The 20,527-nt window shown below is 41.5% G+C and overlaps 1 protein-coding gene across 3 annotated transcripts in view; it reads left to right on the top strand.

Moving 5' to 3' along the window:
- stard13a (StAR related lipid transfer domain containing 13a) overlaps positions 1-16,817 on the top strand; it is a 43,320-nt gene extending 26,503 nt beyond the window's left edge. For all 3 annotated transcript variants that reach the window (XM_075487519.1, XM_075487520.1, XM_075487518.1), the window contains 13 exons: positions 4,039-4,110; positions 5,354-5,435; positions 6,733-6,796; positions 8,750-10,068; positions 10,470-10,640; positions 11,192-11,351; positions 11,532-11,730; positions 12,013-12,226; positions 12,844-12,958; positions 13,695-13,946; positions 14,459-14,676; positions 14,766-14,942; positions 15,033-16,817. In XM_075487519.1, the coding sequence (XP_075343634.1) occupies positions 4,039-4,110; positions 5,354-5,435; positions 6,733-6,796; positions 8,750-10,068; positions 10,470-10,640; positions 11,192-11,351; positions 11,532-11,730; positions 12,013-12,226; positions 12,844-12,958; positions 13,695-13,946; positions 14,459-14,676; positions 14,766-14,942; positions 15,033-15,150 (3,161 nt within the window). In that variant the 3' untranslated portion in view covers positions 15,151-16,817. The remainder of the gene's footprint in view (positions 1-4,038; positions 4,111-5,353; positions 5,436-6,732; positions 6,797-8,749; positions 10,069-10,469; positions 10,641-11,191; positions 11,352-11,531; positions 11,731-12,012; positions 12,227-12,843; positions 12,959-13,694; positions 13,947-14,458; positions 14,677-14,765; positions 14,943-15,032) is intronic.
- The last annotated feature ends 3,710 nt before the right edge of the window (positions 16,818-20,527 follow it).

A 20,527-nucleotide genomic window follows, 5' to 3' on the forward strand; every position in this document is an offset into this window, starting at 1 on the left:
ACCCTCTGCTGGAAGAAAAGTGGCATAACCAAAAAGGCAACTTGATGACCTTCAGATTGCTTGTCTCATCCTATTCTCATACAAATCCAGGCTCGGGACGCTTGCTATAGCTGTAGTGTTGCCAGTCATTTTAGCCAGTTGCTAACTTTCATTCCTTTTCTCTCATATTATACATCTATTTGGTCTGTCTGAACCCAGCAGCCCTCCACACACAGGAGGCTCTGTGCCTCAACTAATTTCATGTCAGTATTGATTCTATTTTACAGTACATTCCTGAGGGCAGGACATCATCACAGATGAACTGCATGAGATAGGACAGGCATACTCCTCTTTAACATCCTCCCTGCCTTCCTTCCTCTCCCGACACTCCTCTTCTGTCTTCTTCACTACTTTTTTGACCTTTAAACATGAAGGACTAAGTGCTATAGCATATGTGGGAATATGGCTCCTTTCCAGGCAGCCTGTTTGTGTGTGTGTGTGTAGTCTATGACTCCTCAAAGTCTTCATAATCCCTTATCCATGTTATTTGTCTCTTCAAGAATTCTCTCTGATTTTGACCAGACTCTCATCCCAATGAATGATTACATGGGATTTAGCATTTTCTTGGTCCTCTCTCATATCCATTATTGCGCCACGTTCTAACAATTGTCCCAACTGAGTCCCACCGACGTGTACAGCCCAGGAACTTCCTGCTGCTTCTGTTCTTAGCTTGCATGCCGCTCTGGGAAATTCAGAGCAGGAAATGATGTCACGCAAGGCTCTTTAGGGTCCTTGAGACCCAGTAGTAGGCAGACATAACACAGAGAAGTCTGTCAGATACTTAAGGTTAGAGGCAGCAGATAAAAGGCAGGAAATGAAAGGCAGAGAAAACTGAGGCAAACTTTCATTAAAAAAAAAAAAGGCTGTGAGGACACACCGGGGTGCTCGTATTGTGTTTATTATGTAACCCTGCTGGCAGCCATGTAATGTAATCAATTACCTTGCACCCTCTTTGTCCCACACATGGATGCCCAAATTCATATACCAACATAGTCAAACGCACAAACCCTCACACACATACCATACGTTTGCCCTCTCGTCTGTAGTTCTAGTGGCTTGCCGCCTGTTATCACATTTTCTCCACAGCAGGACTGCAGTGACATGAAACAGAGAGGACAAGCACAGCGGGGAGCTTGGATTAGCTCTGTCTGACTGTGTGCATTGTGGTGTTTTGTTGCCTACTTATGACATGCTTGTGTACGAATTAATCTCTTGATTAAATTCTGCACAGATGAATAGAAGTGCATTGTTCTCACACTGACAGGAGCTTTTCCTCCTGTCTTTATACACAAACACACTGACACTGACACAAGCACAAACACTGCAATGAAGCATGCCATTTAAAAAAACAAAAAACAAGCTTTTTAATCTCAATAAATTCAATGAAAACAAACAAAAAAAAAATCTTCTTCACGCTGTATGTGACACTCAAAGGACACTGAGGCGTCAAAATGAGAAACCGATGTTGTCGATGGGGATTGTTATGCAGTTTTCTACAAACATTGGCGAGAATATTTAGTGAATCTCTGGACTATTTTCAGGATTTGCTGCCACAAGTTTGTATGCAACTCAAATAAATGAAAGCACCAATCTTCTCTATGACCGTGGATCATGTTAGCTGCAAAAACGTGACTCTGTAATGCGTTCTTTTTTTAAAGGTCTGTGGCAGGGAGGAATATTGAGGATTTCCTGCTCTTTTTTTTCCTTGCAGTGTCTCCTGCTCTTCATCTGCATTGGCATTTTTTTTTAAAAACCTTGTTTCTGTTAAGAGTCAAACAATCCTACAATCTCACATTTGGTAAATAAACAGCTGGTGTGGTATGTCTTCCTCTCTGTGGTTTTCCCACAGTGTCTGTCCGTCTTAACTCCCCACCCCGACCGTCTGACTGTCTCATCCATTTTTGTGTTCTCTGACTCATTGGGGGCAACATCTGGGCTGTCCTAAAAGTCCATGCGAGTCCATACCGATTCTCTCATCCATTGTTCTGGTTCACCAGAACGAAGCAGAGGCCAAAGTCTGCTTGCTAACCTCCTTGGGCTCAGGTGACTTATGTAAGCGTTCAGCGGTTGTCACCCTGCGACCTCGATGGTCTAGCTGATGCAAACGCCAGCTAAAATGACCCATTTCCTGTCTGGATGTGATGGAGAAACGGTGGTTCTGGTAATGACAAAGAAGATGTGGACTTTCTTGTAGGAGTAAATTGGGAGAAAGGACGAGGAGGTGTCGGTGAAAGATGCAGAAGGGAGTAAAATGATGAGAAATATGTAAGGTAGTAATTTTGTTGTTGAGAAAAGACAGGGTTTGGAAAGATAAGAGACGTTAAAGATACCAAGGTTAAACTAAGGAAAAGGTGACATTTAGCTGAAGATTGCGAGAATGAGTTCAAGAGTTGAGTGAACGAAGAAGAAAGAAGCCAGATTCAGCGGAGAGAGTTGTAAAAATAGAGAGATATTGTATGTGGATCCTAACAAAGATGAAAAGGGAGAGGAGAGGTTGAGGAGAAAATTAGAGGGAAGAGAAAACCTGCATGCGGCAGGCTGGAAGAGGGAGGCAGAGCTGTAAACACAAGGGCTGGAGAGGCAGCGAGGAAGAAAGTACTGAATCGTTGTCACTTGATGGAAAGCTGCACCGTAGTGAATGGAGGTACCACGGGATGGAGAGAAAGCTTCGGTCCGAGCAAAGGAGATATAGGAGCATGTCATCCCCCTCACCATGAGGACTTCCAGTAAGTTTTGATGATGAAATGCTTGGTTTAAATGCTTCTCAGCGGAAACCCCCTTTCCAGCCGGTCTATTTTCAGAATGCTACAGGAAAAAAAAAGATCCATTTTTCAAAATCCTTCCTCGAGTTGTGTCTTATGTGATTTAGAAAGAAGAGTTATGCAAAGAATGTTGGACGAGGGATGTAATTGCAGGATTGTGGTGGCAGTGTCATTTCCTCTGAGCGTTCTCATCTGTGATGGCCCTGCTGAACTTTGTTTCTGCGGTGCCTTTCCCATTCAATGCCAGCACCTCTAAACAAGTGAGTGTGACAAGTGAGGGTGAATGAGTGGGAGGTTTAAAGAGGCTCGAGATGGGAGCAGCGGCTGTAGATTGATACCTTGTATTACATGAAGCAACTTTGTTTGAAAGTTTAGAATTTATTTGACTCTTTTGTTCGCATATGTCCTGCAATGGCCTGTCGATTCTACACAAGGTCTCATTTATGCATTTAATTCAATCTTTATGTGTGAATGTGTATGTCATAGTCTTCTACCTTGCTGTTTAAAACGTATGTGATCCCTGGCATCAATTCATTCAGATGTCTTTGTCAGCACAAAGAGCGGTTCAGAGCAGTTTAATAAGTGTCTGCTCGTAAAGAAAATGCGCACACACACACACACACACACACACACACACACACACACACACACCAGAGCTGCCAGTTTAGCAGTATGTGCAATACATATGCTAGTGGAAAAAGGTAGTAAAACAAAAGCCTGTAAAATGTCTCATGGTGCTGGCAGCAGGGCCTAATGGGTTGCGGTGCCATGTGTAAGGCCTGTTGCATTTACCCATTTACAGCTGAGAGCTGACTGCTAGTAGGTCTGTGTGGATATCATTTGTGAGTATAGTATTTTAAGTAAAATGATGTTTCCTATGTCCTTAAGACATTGTCCCTCCCTCTCTGGCTGATTGCCGGCTTTTTTTAGACTCATCATTCCAGGGATTTCCCAGAGGGAAAATACATCTTTGAGATGTTCCTTCCTTGTATCCTGTAAACGCTCGCTTAGGGATGACAAACCCAAGCACAACGTGATGTTCTGTACTTTTCTATGTCTTTGACCTGCTTCATTGTAATTCTCTGCTGAAAAGTAAACGACTCAGTGACGCAGTAATGATGGAGTATCCAAGAAGCTGGAAATTAATTTCACTTTTACGATCAATCAATAAAGGCCCAAACAAATCTGTATGTGTATGCGTGGATTAAACATGTCTCTTCTTTTTGTTGCCTTGCAGAGATTGAGGCTAAGGAGGCTTGTGATTGGCTTCGAGCGGCAGGATTTCCACAGTACGCTCAGCTGTATGAAGGTAGCGCACACACACACACACACACACACACACACACACACACACACACACACACACACACACACACACACACACACACACACACACACACGAGCACGCACGCACAAAGTGGCCAGCTTTTATCAAGCTGCATTGTTTCACTCAAAAACTTACTCCTTCCACTTAGTCCCTTTTGTTTATTCTCTATCCTCAGTTAGTTTTCTCTCTCTGCCTTATTTTTCCATCATCTATGTTTCTTTCTCTCCTCCTGCCATCCCTTCATTTCCCCATCCCCGTCATCTGGGCCGCTGCGTTCTATTTCTAGGCTTCAGTTCCTGTCCAGAGGGAGGGGTCATGGGAAAGGCCTTGTTATCACCGCTGGGACTCTCATAGCTTCTAATTCTCCCTTCTGTCTCCCACCTTTTTCCCCATACTTCAGCTCATTCATCACTTTTCATCTAACATGAAAAAACTTCCTACTTTTACTCCATTTCTATTCTTTTTTTTATTATTATTCTTTTTTTAAACTTTTTTATTTGGTTTTTAAACAGCAACAAAGGTGAGAGGTTGATTGATGATACACGAAGAACAAAATGCAGAGAAGCAGATAACAAATATAAAAGAACAAGCTCAATAGTTTCATATATAAAAAGAACAAAAAGAATCTGAGAACAACAACTATGCATGGTATATGCTCCGTTTATATTTCTCAAATTCCTTCATTTCTATCCCCGTTCCTCTCCATCTAGTCTTGCAAACCTGCAGGCATTTGCTCATGTGATGATCATCAGGTCTCATACACTTCAAGAACAAACAGGAAATGGGCCCAGTAATCAAAGAAGAGACTCTTAAAATCCTTCTGTAGCAGCACACAGACAAACACTCTCTGCTGTTCTGGGAAATGTTGTGAGATCCAGTAATGTCAGGTTGTGGATGCTGGGCTATGGGACAATGTGGCGCAAATGATGCCTGCAGTCTGCCTCCAAACGCAGAGAAACACCAAAATAAAACGCTTGAGTCATTTTAGCATTGTGTGGGATTCAAGTTATTTCAGGGGTTGAAAATGTGTGTGTGTGTGTGTGTGTGTGTGTATGTGTATGTGTGTGGCAAACGATGAGTGTTAACAGTGGCGGCAGCAGCTGTGATACACTCCACAGACTTCAATAACAGCTAACCAGCAGAGAAAACTGCTGCCCCCTGTTTTTGTCAGTCATTAACTGACAAACCTGTCTTTTTTTCCTCCCTGTCTGTATCTCTCTCACAGATTCTCAGTTTCCAATCGATATTTCCTCAGTGAAAAGGGACCATGACTTTCTGGACCGGGATCTGGTTGAGCCTCTGTGTCGGTAAGGAGACATTATGGACCCACTAAACACACAGACCGAGCTCTGTCTCTGTCATCCTCCTCGCTGCACAGTCAACACCATTAAATTCCTCTTTTAGTCTTCCACGTTCAGCACACTGACTTGTCCCCGCAGTCTGCTGGTAAATGCTAGTCATTAGATGTCTGACCCCTACCCTTAATGAACTCCCCATCCAAGTCTCCTTCCCAGACACCAAGGCTTTGATCTCGCACCTCCCCTCCTTGCTGGCATGTTCTGATCTCCCATTCAAAGAGGAGAGACCCTCAGGGGGCAAAACAGCAGTGGGTGTGAATAGGTTAGGCTAAGGGGGAGGGGGTAAGTGCCTGTGTATGGCTTCAGCTGTGTTTTAAGTCTCTTTGCACACCCCTATGGTCTTTCTTTGTCACATCTCCTGTTTGCCTCTCATTGAAGTTTTCCTTCCCTGCACCATCATATTTGCCCCATCCTTAACTTTTTCTTGCTTTGCTGTCAGTCCCTGTCTCTCCAAGGGTGTGGCAATTATGGCGTCAGTATCATCTGACAGCTATTTTGCGAGAGAATACACATCAGACACCATCAAACTGTCTCAAGAGCTATAAAACACTTGAGCTGTTTGCTTGCAAGGAGGCATGTTGTCATTGTTGTGGCCGATATCTACGACTGAGCAATCCTTGCGTGCCTGTTTCTCTGATAGGACACAGAACATTGAGTGTTGACAAATCAAGATTTCTTACTGTGTTGCAAGAGGCTGACATTTCTCAAATGACAGACCTAACAAGCCTCAAAACATGTTTTTGATGGCTCACCTTGAACAGACACCACCCTCCCAACAAGCTGCTCTTCACGTCCTACTTTACAGAGAGCAAAACCAGAGGGTGGATCAGTAACTTTCCCCAGGAGGGGTTTGAAGTTGGGTGGCAGAAGGGAGGAGAGTGGAGGGGAGGAGCTGCATGTGTTTTGGTGGAGATGCACTCCTGAAGGGCGAGGATCTGTTCAAGACAGAGATAGAAAGAAGAAAGGGTGAGGGAGGAGAAAATCAGTGTGGGTGGGAGGGAGGGATAGGCAGAGAGCAATGAGAGGGATAGAGTCGTAGACGAAGAATAAAAACAGGAAATGAAGAGGATTGCCTGACAGTGACTGATCAGACTGATTGTACTCAGGAAAAAAGGTGGAAGTGTTAGACTATAGAGTTGAAGTGAGAAGTGTTACAGTTTAGGACACAACACAAAACAACAACAAAGCGTATCCAGCCTACCAGCTTTAACCTCAGCATGTGAATCTGTGTGCATGTGTGTTGCAGACGTTTGAATACTTTGAACAAGTGCGCCTCCATGAAACTTGATGTCAGCCACCCTAAGAGGAAGGTAAGTGCTTTGTCTAAAACTTGCTAATAGGTTATAAGAATCCTGCATCTTTACCTGAATGTTAAATCATTCACAATTTTACCACCCCAGAGTGACTATTTGTGCACTATTTCTAATTTCAACATCAATGTATTTGCTCTTTGCACAGTTTAGATTTATCATACTAGAACTACACGCCCCCAGCGGAACCTCAATACAAACAAACACCAGTACACCATTCATTACCAAGACTGATTTACTGTATTTTGTTTTGTATATTTTTGATGTTCTTTTTTTCGACAGACTCAGTCATCTGTAGCATGTAGCTTCCCAGTGTTACACAACTTTTTGGAGATGTTCTGTCATTCTTTAGAGACAGTCTTCTTTTGATACAGCTTGTTGCCAGAGGGAGTTTTGTCGCTCCTCTTTTCTCTTTAGAGTACTCTAAATGTGTCTAAATCTGAACATACAGTGCATTCCCTGCATCCCCCGCTTACTTTTGTGCTTTTTAGCCGAGTTTATTTTGTAGTTTTGTACCTTAAGTGCAAGCAAAAGAGCAACACAAGCTTTTTCTCAGATGCTCTTCATTACACGGTGTCCTTTGCACTGCCAGAGCAGAATCTCTGATTTCCTACATTTCTGATAAACTCTGTGCCAAATTTGAAGAGCTTGCTCATCTGTTGTTGCAGAGCCAGATTGCACAAATAGCTCACTGTCAGTAGCGTCATTTTTGGAGGACAGCCACTACAGCTCTGATTAGTGCCACTATCGCCCATTCTGCTGCAACTGTTTCCACTGCTTCTTTGGTGGTCACTGATCATTCTTCATTCCTGTCCAGCTACTTAAAGACTCTCTATCAGGTTCTTTTAGTTTCTCTGATTTCTCTCTGTGAGGAGCCACAATGCAGACGTGCAGACCAGAAATAGCCCCCAGGTCCAAAGTTGAGAAAGTCTCATGTTTATTTGTGCAATCAAAGTACTTTCAGATGTATACAGTTTTGTTGACACTTGAAGAAAACTAATTATTGTGTGACTTTTGAAATGCTTACAAATGAATTAGTCTGCCCAAAAGGGTATAAATCAACTTCTCAAAACCAGACTATGACACCCAGGTGATGTGGTTCAGGTTGAGTTACTCTGCATGTAGATGCTAAACGTGGTTCAAATGGATCTAGGTACTCTTCACATGTGCCAACATTCCATCTTTTTGTAAAAACAGTAAAGTGTAAGTGTATGTTAATACAGCTGAATTCCCCAAAACACTACACTTACTTTTTCTTCTTTTTTTCTATCAGACGACTAAATGCATTAGAAATTGTGATTAAAAATCAGCCTGTCTCAGCTGCCATTGGGCGAAAGGCGGGGTACACCTTGGACAGATTGCCAGTCCATCACAGGGCCACACAGAGACAAACGAGACAAACAACCACACACGCTCACACTCGCATTTTAGAGACGCCAATTAACCTAACATGCATGTTTTTGGACAGTGGGAGGAAGCCGGAGTACCCGGAGAAAACATCAAATTTGAATCATTTATCAGATATTACACAGCCATATACTTCTATAAAACTATATTAGCAGAGGACCTTTCACTTTGATGTGTGCTCATCACCTATGCATGACTAGTTACAGGACGTTAATCTGGGCTGCTTCCAGGGAACTTTTTAACGTTGCATAAGATGCTATCTATCATAATTTATTTAGATTTCAACTTTGTTGTTCTGAAGATGATAGACCCGTTTTCCATCTTGTCCAAAAAGAAACTTTCATTCAATGTGAATTTATGTTTTTTTTGTTATATTTGTTCTTGTAATTAATTCTAAAAAAGGTCAAATTAATAAATTGACATATGGGAAGCCTGGTCTGAAGAACTTTATATATAAGCAGAGATGGAAGATAATCCTAACTTTAACATAGACTTTGTGTGCTTGTGTGTGCGTTTCACCAAATTTTTTCATTTGTCTTTCCATAGAGTGATGATTCTGATGAAGATGACCCTTTGGCTATCAGTAAAAGGTGGACATTTGAGTGGAGCAGTCGACGGTGGTCTCGCCTGCAAGACTTCCTGTTGGACAGCACAAATGAGAGCAGCCCAACAGGTCAAGGGGAGGGTCTTCGCAGCACGGTGAGCAGTGAGAGTGTGCTGACAGACCTGAGTGAACAGGAGATCACAGAAATCTCGTCGCTCCACAGTGAAGACTCCACCTCTGCAATGCCTGACTCCATATCAATGGCATCCCTCTCTGCCTCTTACCAACCACCAAGGGAGCTTCCACACTACAACTCCCTGCCAATTAAGAGCAGTCGACATGGGCAAGGAGGGCGGAGTAAAGCTAAAGAGTTTCTGCGTCGAATGGAACTAATGCGCACCTGGGGACCATCAACAAGGCGGAAATGCTCAAGTCACAGGCCGCCACTGGTCATCAGTGGGCCGGTGTTACAGGGGGAGGAGCCTCAGGCGCTTCAGATGCTTCAGTGCACTCCCATTAGCCAATTGGAACACAACTCAAAATACAACCACCAAAGTGATTGCGAAGCTTCCCCTCTCCCTCTAAGCAAGAACTGTAAAGACCAGCCCGCGCTGAGTGTGAGCCCCAGAAATGAGACTGTGTTGCCCAGCCTACCGGAGCCTGCATGCACCAAACCTCGCACTGCCAGCAAGAGAAGCAGCATGTACTTGGAAGACATGGAACTGCCTTCTCAGGGTAAGAGAACTGAAGGTCAGAGCCAACTTGGCAGAAACCAGTTTCACTCATATGAAAACCTCCTCATTCACATCCCCAAAGACCATAAACCAGGCACTTTCCCCAAAGCCCTATCCATTGAAAGCCTGGCACCTTCCCCCAATGGCAGAAACAATGGCCCCGGGTCACATGCCCAGACTTCTTCACCTGAAAATGGCCTGGATGAACCCTGGTGCGGTAAACCTTTATCCAAACCCCCCTGTCCCGGAGCTCCGCGGGGCAGCAGAGCGAGTGTCTACGACAATGTGCCGGGCTCCCACCTGTACGCCAGCACGGGAGACCTACTGGATTTAGAGACAGAGGACAACCTGTTTCCTCACCTGGATGACATTATCCAGCACGTAAGCGGTTTGCAGCAGATAGTGGACCACTGGAGCCGCAGCGTGCTTCCTGAGGGAGAAACTGGGGAGGGGGAGGAGGACGGGGAGGGCAGGACCACCCCCAGTGAAGGTGAGAGAGATGGGGTCTCCTTAAATGACACGGACTCGACAGGGACCAGTCGGGAGAGGCGGGACTCTGGAGTCGGGGCCTCCCTCACAAGACCGCGGTGAGTTGCTGCTCAGGCATTTAAAGGATAATTACAGTTTATTACAACTTGGGTCTTGTTTTTATGGTTTTGCCTAGGTTTTATTGGATATCATGAAATTGATTTTGTCCAATAATTCGTGTACAGATGTAAATTGCAATGGTGTGTTTACTTGTAACACAGAAGTGTAAAAAAATTACAGAAATGAAAATGCTTTTCCTTACCTCCCTTATTTTTCAGGCTTCAAGGTTGCTGCCTGTTGTGTTTGTTTTTAGCCATAACCACCCCTGCAATCATAATGGTGTTGAAAGCAAGCTGTTGAAAACTATAATAAAAAGACCCAAACTTAACCTTATCATATTTACACCGACCAAGTCAAAGTTGCACATTGTTTACTGGTATTTTTTTTTAACCCATTTTAGTCTACGATGGCCTAGTTTCAGAACCTCTGATCATCTCAACCAGCCAGCATCTTCACTGCAAATCAGTAGCCAATCAGCAGGCCAGCTCAGCCTGCTGCAGAAGTTTTCTTTGCTCCGCCTCACTGCCATCATGGAGAAATACTCAATGTCTAATAAACATGGCTGGACATGGTGGGTACAAACTGCTACATACATTAAAGTGCCTCAATCTGTTTGTTTTGTGGATTATAATTCAGGGAATTCATAATAAACAATGAAACAGTGTAATAGAAATTGACTGTTGTTTCCTCATCCTTAATGCCCATAATCCTCTGTGCCAGCTAAGCACGACACAATCCGTTCTGCATGTATGAGAGCCTTTGCAGTAGCCTTTATTAGTTGTTTTGACAGTTCCCTTCATTTCTAGTGTAGATTTAAAACAGCAGGTCCGTATATTTTTATCAGTACCTTTGTACATGTCTTAAAAACATTCAGATCAATGGACATGTGCAAGCATTGGACAGAAATTGGCTTTACCCCGCCCCCCCCTCCTACATCATTTTTCCATGACCCACAAACACGAGCATATCCTTGTGTTGTCAGCAGCCAGTCCTGTTAATTTTTATTACGGCCCACAGGGAAATCCTGTTGACTAGGGAGTACATAAAGAGGAAGATAATGAAAGCACAGACCACTCTTTCTCCCACACGCTTCCCTAATTGCCTTGTGTCTATCGCTGCCAGGTCTGTGCCTAAGTTTATGAAGCGCATGAAGGTGCCAGACTACAAAGAGAAGAGTGTGTTTGGTGTTCCCCTTATCGTCCATGTCCAGCGCTGTGGGTTTCCGCTCCCTCTGTGCATACAGCAGGCCATCAGCCACCTCAGAACACACTGCTTGGACCAGGTTGGTAAACAGCTTTTACTGGCTCAGATTTGCACATTTCCTTCTCATGTTGCTAATTTGTTGTTAATCCTTAATTTTGTTGTTAGAATTGCAAACCTAAAATTGCAAAGACGCAGCAAAAATTCTCGTGTCTATCCCTCTGTAATGGCCGTGCTTTCCCCTCTGTCGTCCCTCTCTCAGGTGGGATTGTTCCGCAAATCGGGTGTGAAGTCTCGGATTCAGGCTTTGAGGCAGCAGTGTGAGTTGTCCCCTGACAGTGTGAGCTACGAGGACCAGTCAGCGTACGATGTGGCTGACATGGTCAAACAGTTCTTCAGAGACCTGCCTGAGCCTCTGCTAACAAGCAAGCTGGGGGAAACCTTCCTGCATATTTACCAGTGTAAGCAGCCTCAGAGGGTGACCTTAAATGGTTTGAATAATTTTGGTGGCTTGTTTGTGAAACTGAATAAAGGAATACATTTTCTTTCATTCCAAGTTGGTAAAGTATTTTCTGACCAATGCGATGATTCAAATTTAATCAAGCAACTGCAATGTCAATGATTATGAACTGTATCACCAACAGAAACACAATTTACAAAATTTAGATTTTTGCTATTTGTTAAGGACCTCCATTTTACTATTTAATCCATTTGTTCATTGTCCTTTTTTTTAAAAAAATTAGACGTTCCAAAGGAACAGAGACTGCAGGCCGTCAGAGCGGCTATTTTGCTGATGCCAGATGAAAACAGGGAGGTTCTGCAGATGCTGCTTTACTTCCTGCGTGATGTTACTTCCTTAGTGGAAGAGAACCAGATGACCCCGATGAATCTTGCTGTTTGTCTGGGACCGTCGCTCTTTCACCTCAGCATACTGAAGCACGAGACCCTGTCGCCAAGGTATGCATACTAAGTGGTAAACACCGATGTTTGAAGAGAAGCCCTAATAATGAAATGAAATTGCTCTATTGATAATTGAATTGACAACCCCACAGAAAATGCAAAGAATTAATAAGGACGCGCTTTTGAAAAAATTGACATCACTGGCCGAGCAAGCTCACGCTCACTCCTCGGCTCAATTTGAATTCACTAACTAACCTAACATGCAAGTTTTTGGACTGTGGAGGAAGCTGTAGTATGCAGAGACAAGAAGAACATGCTAACTGTGAGGCAAAAGTGCTAACCACCACATCACAGTGCAACGCCTATGTACTTCTATTATATACGAGGTCAACTTTTTTACACTTTTCTAGTTTTTCTTGTTGATTGAATAGCTTCATGCCTTGTTTTGTTTGTAGTGAAATCATGGAAATCGAAGTTATCATAATGTAATAGCACTTCCATAAGTAATGCCAGTTAATGACGCTGCCTCCCTTTTATCCGTCTTTTGATGTAATGTTCACATAAGGGTGTTTTGTATCCATGTATGGAAACTGCTGACGAAAATGTAATCCTTTGTCTCTCTTTTTAAGTTATCAAATGGTTTAACATTTCCTGTTTGATTTCTATTCCTTCAGGTCAATCCAGAGGAAATACACTACGGGCCGTCCCGATCAGAAAGACCTGAATGAGAACCTGGCTGCCACTCAGGGCCTGGCACACATGATCACAGAATGCCAGCGTCTCTTTCAGGTCAGGATCAAGGCGATTGGTGTTGAAATCCACAATTTTATCCTTAAATATGACATCACATGCAAGCCCCCTTTGTAACGGTGTTTATTTGAGCTCATTTCTAAAACAGTACATCGCCATTGCCTTGAGGCTGTCAGCGAGCGCAGTGAATTCTGCTGCTGTCAAAACCCAAGAAAAATAGACATGATAACAATGCGTTTGTTTTTAGCTGAATGTGGTTAAAGGAGTTTTTCTGCAATAAAGAATGATCGATTCCTCTGTATCAACAGAAGATAGTGGAATTCTTAAAAAAAAAAAACAGAAAAATGACCAATAAGGCAGTGCGGGTAGCTGTAGTCACTTTTCTTTTGGTGTCTTGAAAAAAACAAGTTGTGGTTTGACAATAATCTTCTACTCCTTAAGTAGATAAGCTATAACATTAGCTGCCACCCACGGCCTTTGTTGGAAAATATAATTTGGAAACTTAAAAAGGCTGCAACACTATTCAAAAGTGTATAAAGCTGTTAAAAATATCTCAACCTAAGTTCTCTATAGAATGTGACTAAGTAAATTTGGACTCTAAAACCTACATATTTTCATGAAGGAGTTATAATACAATACTTTCTACTATTCTACTGTTATATACAGAGCTCATATGATACACTTTCAAATCTCTGCCATCTCAGTGTGTACTCTGGCAATGCCACGTAACGGCACTTTGTTTTGATGTGACACACTTTCTCTGGCTGTTCTCCAGATCCCAGAGGAAATGGTTACCCAGTCTCGTAACTCCTATATGGAGGCGGAGCTGATGGTGCCCCCGCTGGATGAGCTTTGCAAGGCTAACGAGGAGGAAGCGGATGAGGAGGTGGAAGAAGAGGATGAGGAAGGATCTTATCACGCGCACTTGGAAGGCCTGATTCAGAGTCTGCTGAAAGAGGCCAAAGATAAGAGCAAAGGCTGGGTGTCCCGGTCATCTTCTGACCACACGGAACTGGCATTTAAAAAGGTGGGAGGTCATTGGGTTTCTAGGAAATTGTGACCATTTTATAAGAGGCAGGAGAGAAAGACGGAAAGAGAAGAAGACAGAGATTATTATAATATTTACCAATACATTACATTAGATCAGTTATTACAATACAAGATATCACATATTTTGCGTTACACTGTCACAGACAGAAAGCAGAAGTGTGACTAACTCTTGATGTTGAGCTTAAAAACACGAGATTAACCCCTTAACGCCTGAATTTATATAGCTGTATATAAAAAAGTGTTTTGTGAGTGTTTTAGCCTTTAAGTAGATGGTAAATAATGCTGAGATTATTAATTTCACTTTTGCACAAAAAATAAATAGAAATTTTGGTATGTTGCAAATTTGCGACAACAGGCATCCTGGTCAATTTGGAGTCAATTTGGTCTGTTTGGTATGTAATTTGGTATGTTGCTTATTTTTTACAGCACTTTCCTTTATTAAGAACACATGTAGTTCTTAATAACTGTGTGTGTGTTTGTGTGTGTAAGGTTGGAGATGGTAACCCTCTAAGACGGTGGCGAGTCTGTGTTGAGGTGTCAGGAACTCCCACTGAGGTTCTGCAACGGCTGCTGAAAGAACGCTCGCTGTGGCAGACTCAACTACAGCAGGAAAAGATTCTGGAGACACTGGACAAACAGACTGATGTGTACCATTACTCCTGCTGCAACATGGCACCTCAACCCAGCTGTGACTATGTGGTACTAAGGTAGCTTAAGCTCAAAATACAAAATTACCGAACAATATCTCTCATTCCCCCATTAAAAGCCCAACTAAGCTCATTGCTTTTCTCTGCAGATCATGGCGCACAGACCTGTGTAAAGGCTCTAGTGCGCTGGTGTGTGTGTCTGTCGAACATGAAGACAGCCCACGCATTGGCGCTGTGAGGGGGGTTGTTTTGGAGTCGCAGTACCTCCTAGAGCTTTGTGGGGCGGGGAGGACCAGACTCACGCACATCTCCAGAGTGGACCTCAGGTGTGAGCAGAATTCAAGCATTTTCATGGTCAAGGCTTTCATCAACTTTACAATCACTAAGGCTTGTTTATTTTGTTATTCTTGTTCCAGGGGAAGATCTCCAGAATGGTACAACAAGACATTTGGTCACCTGTGCGTTAATGAAGCCCAGAGGATCCGCTCCTCTTTTCTCCCTTTAGATCAGATGAGCCCAGAAGCCAAGATTTGAGCTCCAAATGTCAGACTTTATCGAGGGACAGAGAACCAGTGAGCCACAAGGTTTATCATCCAGTCAGTGGATTTAGGAGTTTTATCCCGGTGCTGAGCCATACTGTACTGAGTTAGCACTCACAGAGGAAAAAACATGGTGTCATGTTGTTATGTATCTTTAATAAGCATTACACTTATTTCTACAATAAATTATAAATTAAGAATCCATTTTTCAGTGACGGTTCCAGGATTAGTTTCCACTTTTTACAATGAAACGAGTCATTCGGATTTATTTAAACAGCTATTAATATTTCATGTGATTGCTGTCTAGCCCTCTGAATTATTCCAAGTCATAATTTGTGTAGACAGATGTTCTTTTTATTATTCACTGCTTTTGTTTATTCTTTCAAATCCACAGCATTTAACACAACATTAAGAAGAGAAAGCAGAAAAACAGCCAGCATTTGAAGGCATTGCAGACTGGTTATCTCAAACCTATTCATTGCGATAACCGACTCGCATGCAATCAAAAACTGCATCAAAGATTGCAACAAATCATTAAATATGATTATTTGAGAGTTTGAGATTTCTCCATCTCTGTAAAATTCTACACGGCCTTACCACGACGAATCTGATTGAAACCATTTACTTTCTTTTTCGTCTCAAACTTCTTCTTGAATGCAATTAAACAAGAGAAATAGACTCACCCACAATCAGATTTTTTTTTTAAAGTCCCACAAGCAACCCTGAGTATTCCTGATTATTGTACCCACAATTGTTTGCTATTTCTGCACTTATCCAAGTTTTACAGATAATACCAAAAAAAAAAAAAGCTTCAGTACAATATGGATACATGCCAGCAGCACTGTGTTGTGAAAATAATTGAATAATGGCCACACTAGGGATTGAAATCACATTAAGGAGACACACTCACTGGGTCCATCCATGTGCTTTGAATACATTGTGTTGAATATCACTGCTGATTTAGTTTTCTGTCACTATGTTCTGTGTTAATCTAATATCTAATACAAATGAATGAGGTGCCATTTTAACATAATGATTGTCATTCTATCTCTGTATATGTTTTATTTTTTTTCGCTGTCATGGTATACAATGTCTGAGACATGTGACCATTTCACTGCTTCTGGGAAGCATGTTTGAAATTTAGCGTGTGTGCATGGTTGTGCCCATGTATCTGCATTTTAAACACATGTACAGCCTGTACTGTAAATATCTGCAGCGCTCTCTGTGCCATCACAGTTTTTCAGGGTCTTCCTATCATATTGATATGCTGAAATGTGAACTTTCCACCCACCATCCCAATGAAGCAATAGCAGATTAAAGCTTGCTCCGCCTCGGCGTTGCCTTGGCTGTTATTTTGTTTCGGCTGTAGGCAGTGTTGCCATGGTGTTGCTATGATATAATATCTCCACAGTGCCACCATAATCCTGCGTGAAAGCCTTTTCTTGCTGGGGAACAGTGCAGCGTGTGTGTATGTGTGCGTAAAATTTGTGTGTTTGAGCAAGACAGCCAAAGAGCGAGTGACTCTGACGTAAGACCTCCACTGTGTGTGGACAGTCTCCAAACCCAGTTGAGAGCAGGATGATTTATGCTTGTTATTTCAGACAAAGTGGAAAAACAAACCCATTGTTTCAAAAGAGGAGAATAAAACATTTAAAACTCAAACATTTGTCTTTAGTTTGTTGAATTGGTTTTCAGAGTCTGAGATGAAATTGTCCTAATTTCATGATAATAACAAATATAGGTATATATCATGGAATATTTTTCTTGTCATATGTCCTTGTGTCCATTAAGTGGTGCTCTTGCCCCTCTGGAGTCTGAATGAGCCTGAAAAGTATGCCATGGAAATATTTTTAGATCACTAAATGAATGAAGAGTCCCCAGAACAATTGAGAGGGTTTTTTTTCACTCTCCTTTCCTTGTGTCCTTTCAAACAATGGATGGAAACTAAACCTCCAGTAGTCCAATCAATATTCAATCCCATTTACCTTCTTAGATGTGATAGATGGAGAGGCAGCTGGTAAAAGACAGTGGAGGCACTTAAATACAGACAATGCTTTCTGTTGCATGTGAGTCAGCATGTCCTTTAGTCTCGTGACAGCATGGAGACATTACTTTAACCTCTACCTCATTTAACATGTCAGTGGTTTTATCTGGAAAGTAGGGCACACGGTTACAGCTCCTGAATGTCAATGATCCTCTGCACTGTGGGTGTGCTTTAATTCCACTGCTCCTTGGGCTCCGACAAACAAGGAACATCATGTTACAAATAGCTTCATGAGAATTAAAAAGTCTACTGACGAGGTGAATCAATAATTCTGTCATGAGTCCACTTTATACCGGAGCTTTTTCTTAAAGCCACAGATAACTAAACATTTAGTGACGATAATGTTATGAGTCATGCCAAGAAAAGTGCAGTTTCATATGATAGCTTTTATTTTGTGCAAATAAAATGTTGAAGAAATATTTTGGGGGAAAAAAAAAAGAAAGAAAGAAAGAAGAAAGAAATCCAATCCATGATACACCATAATTCCAGATATATCCAGTTTACTGTAGCCCACATCCAGCAAAAGGTTAGAGGGGGGTCCTCTTCTGGAGAAAACAGGAAATACACATACCCAGCTACATGTCTTGTTTGTTATCTAAAATATTCTTATATCTTTTATTCTCCAGAAGGTTTCAATGTTTGTACATGTTGGAGTTTCCTGAGGAAATTATGTTGCTGCAACACTCCATCCCTCATTGTGTTGTCTTATCCTGAGGTGCGGCATGAAAAAAGTTTGAATCAAGGGATTTTGCTCACATTATTTGCAGATTAATACCCAAACAGTAGGTTGATTTGGTCTTCGGGCTTTGATAGGAAGGGTTTCCTTTGAGTCAGTCAAAAATTAAACCTGCTTTTACTTCATATTTTCTATATATTTTTTTGCCATTATTATAATATAATATAATATAATATAATATAATATAATATAATATAATACAATATTTCAAACATATTTTTGGTTGTGTGCTATTCACAAATAACTTAGTATGACTATATTCAAACGTATTCAAAAATATTTCTCCTATGACTACGTGCGTATGTTTTGATTTAGAAGCACCATTTTTGAAGCTAACACTTTTATTCCCTCTTACCTGCATCACTGCTTTTGCAAAATTCCATGAAAAACATTTCAAATATTAACAACGCCGGCAGGAAACTACCTAGTTTAAATCTACAGTCTATCAGTACAGTTCAAATTCCATTGTTCATGCACATTCTCTGAATCTGCCTGGTGAATCATTTTTCCAGAAAGTATCAGAAAGTATCTTATTCCACATTCAGTCCGTATCAAGCTGCATCAATAAATCTAGACAGGAACTTTTCAATTTTGAATTACCCAAAATACATGATAAGATATTAAGTTACATATTTTGTTTGTCTAACTTACATCAGTGTGAACTAAATGTACATGTTTGATTATTCTATTTGATATTCCTCTTTTTGGGTCATGTCTAAGCACTGAAAATATTAATGCTAAAGCTTATATGTTCTAGGCTACTTGGGATAAAGCATGAACTGTTCTTTTAAACAGTGTTCTTCTTTTTTTTTTTGCAAATTTGATGTGTGTATAATAAAGCCTGAATCACGCTAACTTTCCCTAGAAACCTTTAATGAGAAACAGATTCAACAGTCTAGTGTTGTGCAGCTTCCACTTTCTGACACTCCACCTCTGGACCAAGCTGAATGAAAATTGGCCCCATAGTTTTCATGTAACCGAACTGACATAAACAAACAAACACCCTGAAAACATAGCTGACATTTGTGTCATCCCAAGTCACCCCAGAGACCTTTTTTTAGACTGTAGAATAAATTCAGTTTGCGGTGATGTTGACGCTGTTGCTCTTTATCTGCATCGTGTTTACATTACGAAACCTGAACGGGGAGGGAGAAAGACATAGGGGGAAACCAGATGTATGTCTTGTGAGAGTGGTTAATCCACTGTCTTCTTCCCGACAACCACGATAAGGTCATTAATGAATAAATTATCCAGTCAGTGAATAATTAACAAGAGCATGTTGGCAGTTGTGTGTGCAGATATCTTTGAGTGTAGACAATCTGTTGCCAGGTAATGCACAGTCAGTGACAAAAAATCTTGAATCATGTGGTGAATGCTATAGTTTTAAAACGTGCTATCACGTGTCAGTTAACTGATGGAGTTTGCTCTGTAACAAGCTAGTAAGACATAAAGCGGATTTGTTGGTGCTATGATGAAAAGTCAAACCCATCCTCAGACACAAGACCTTTCACATGTGCCATTACGTTGCAACTGATTTCCATAACGAGGGAGACACTTTTTAAAAAAAGAAAAAGAAGACACTCTCAGCAAGGACTGAACACAGTACGGATATATTTAGCATGACTTACTTCTGCTCTGGAGGTGTCAGGTATTCTCAGTGAAATGTTGTTTTTTTCATGCACATCTGGAAAACAGGAAAAGTTTCCCAAACTGGAACTTCCTTTTCCATCTAAACCTTGGATTTTTTTTCAAGGCATCTGGATCAAGAAAGGTTAATATCTTGAAACATGTAATTTGTTGTTTACATTAAAATAAATGTTCATCCAGTTGAGATGAAATGTGTCTTGCATAAACATCATCAGAGCAGTAGTGTGTGTTTATGCATTTTCAGGAAATCGTGTGCTTCATCCCCAAAGTAATCATACCATGACAAACACAAAGTGGTACCTAGAAGACAGAGTGATCTGGTTGTTGCTCGGCTGACATAATTTAGCAGTCTTTTACATTTGTGTTAGTCGAGCTAGCCATTCATTCTGTCTATAAAGTATTACATTAAGGAAACATCTCTATGTGTTCATTGTAAGAGGCACTAAATCCCTGTTGTTCTCTTGAGATCACCAAGGCTTTGTAATTTGACATAAAATGTAAACCTAACAGCTGGTTATTCATCTATTCGACAAAAATGGCTTCCTGGTGCAGCAAAGTCCTGCAGTCCTGAAAGGCAGGACACAAGTGAATAAGAACTAAATAAACTTTCATCTCTAACTGACGGACCAAAATCAAATGTGCTGCAGGGACCTGAATCACATGCGAGGAAACAACAATGATTAGAGAAAAAAAACAGACAAACAAATAACCAGGGAGTATAGATACTGTGTGATTACTGACTAATGAGAACAGGATGTATGTGGCAAAAAAAAAAAAAACTGACCAAAGCTGGGAAATAATCAACAGAACTCAGAACAGATGTGGAGCAAGCGTAAAAAGGAACAGAAATGATATAATGGTAAAATAGAGGATGTGCAAATAAAACCTAGAACAAAGAATCCAAATGAGAAGGTGACACTAAGTCACAGAAACACACACACCAAC

This window comes from Odontesthes bonariensis, chromosome 16 (assembly GCF_027942865.1).
Source record: "Odontesthes bonariensis isolate fOdoBon6 chromosome 16, fOdoBon6.hap1, whole genome shotgun sequence".
In the NCBI taxonomy this organism is placed as follows: Eukaryota; Metazoa; Chordata; class Actinopteri; order Atheriniformes; family Atherinopsidae; genus Odontesthes; species Odontesthes bonariensis.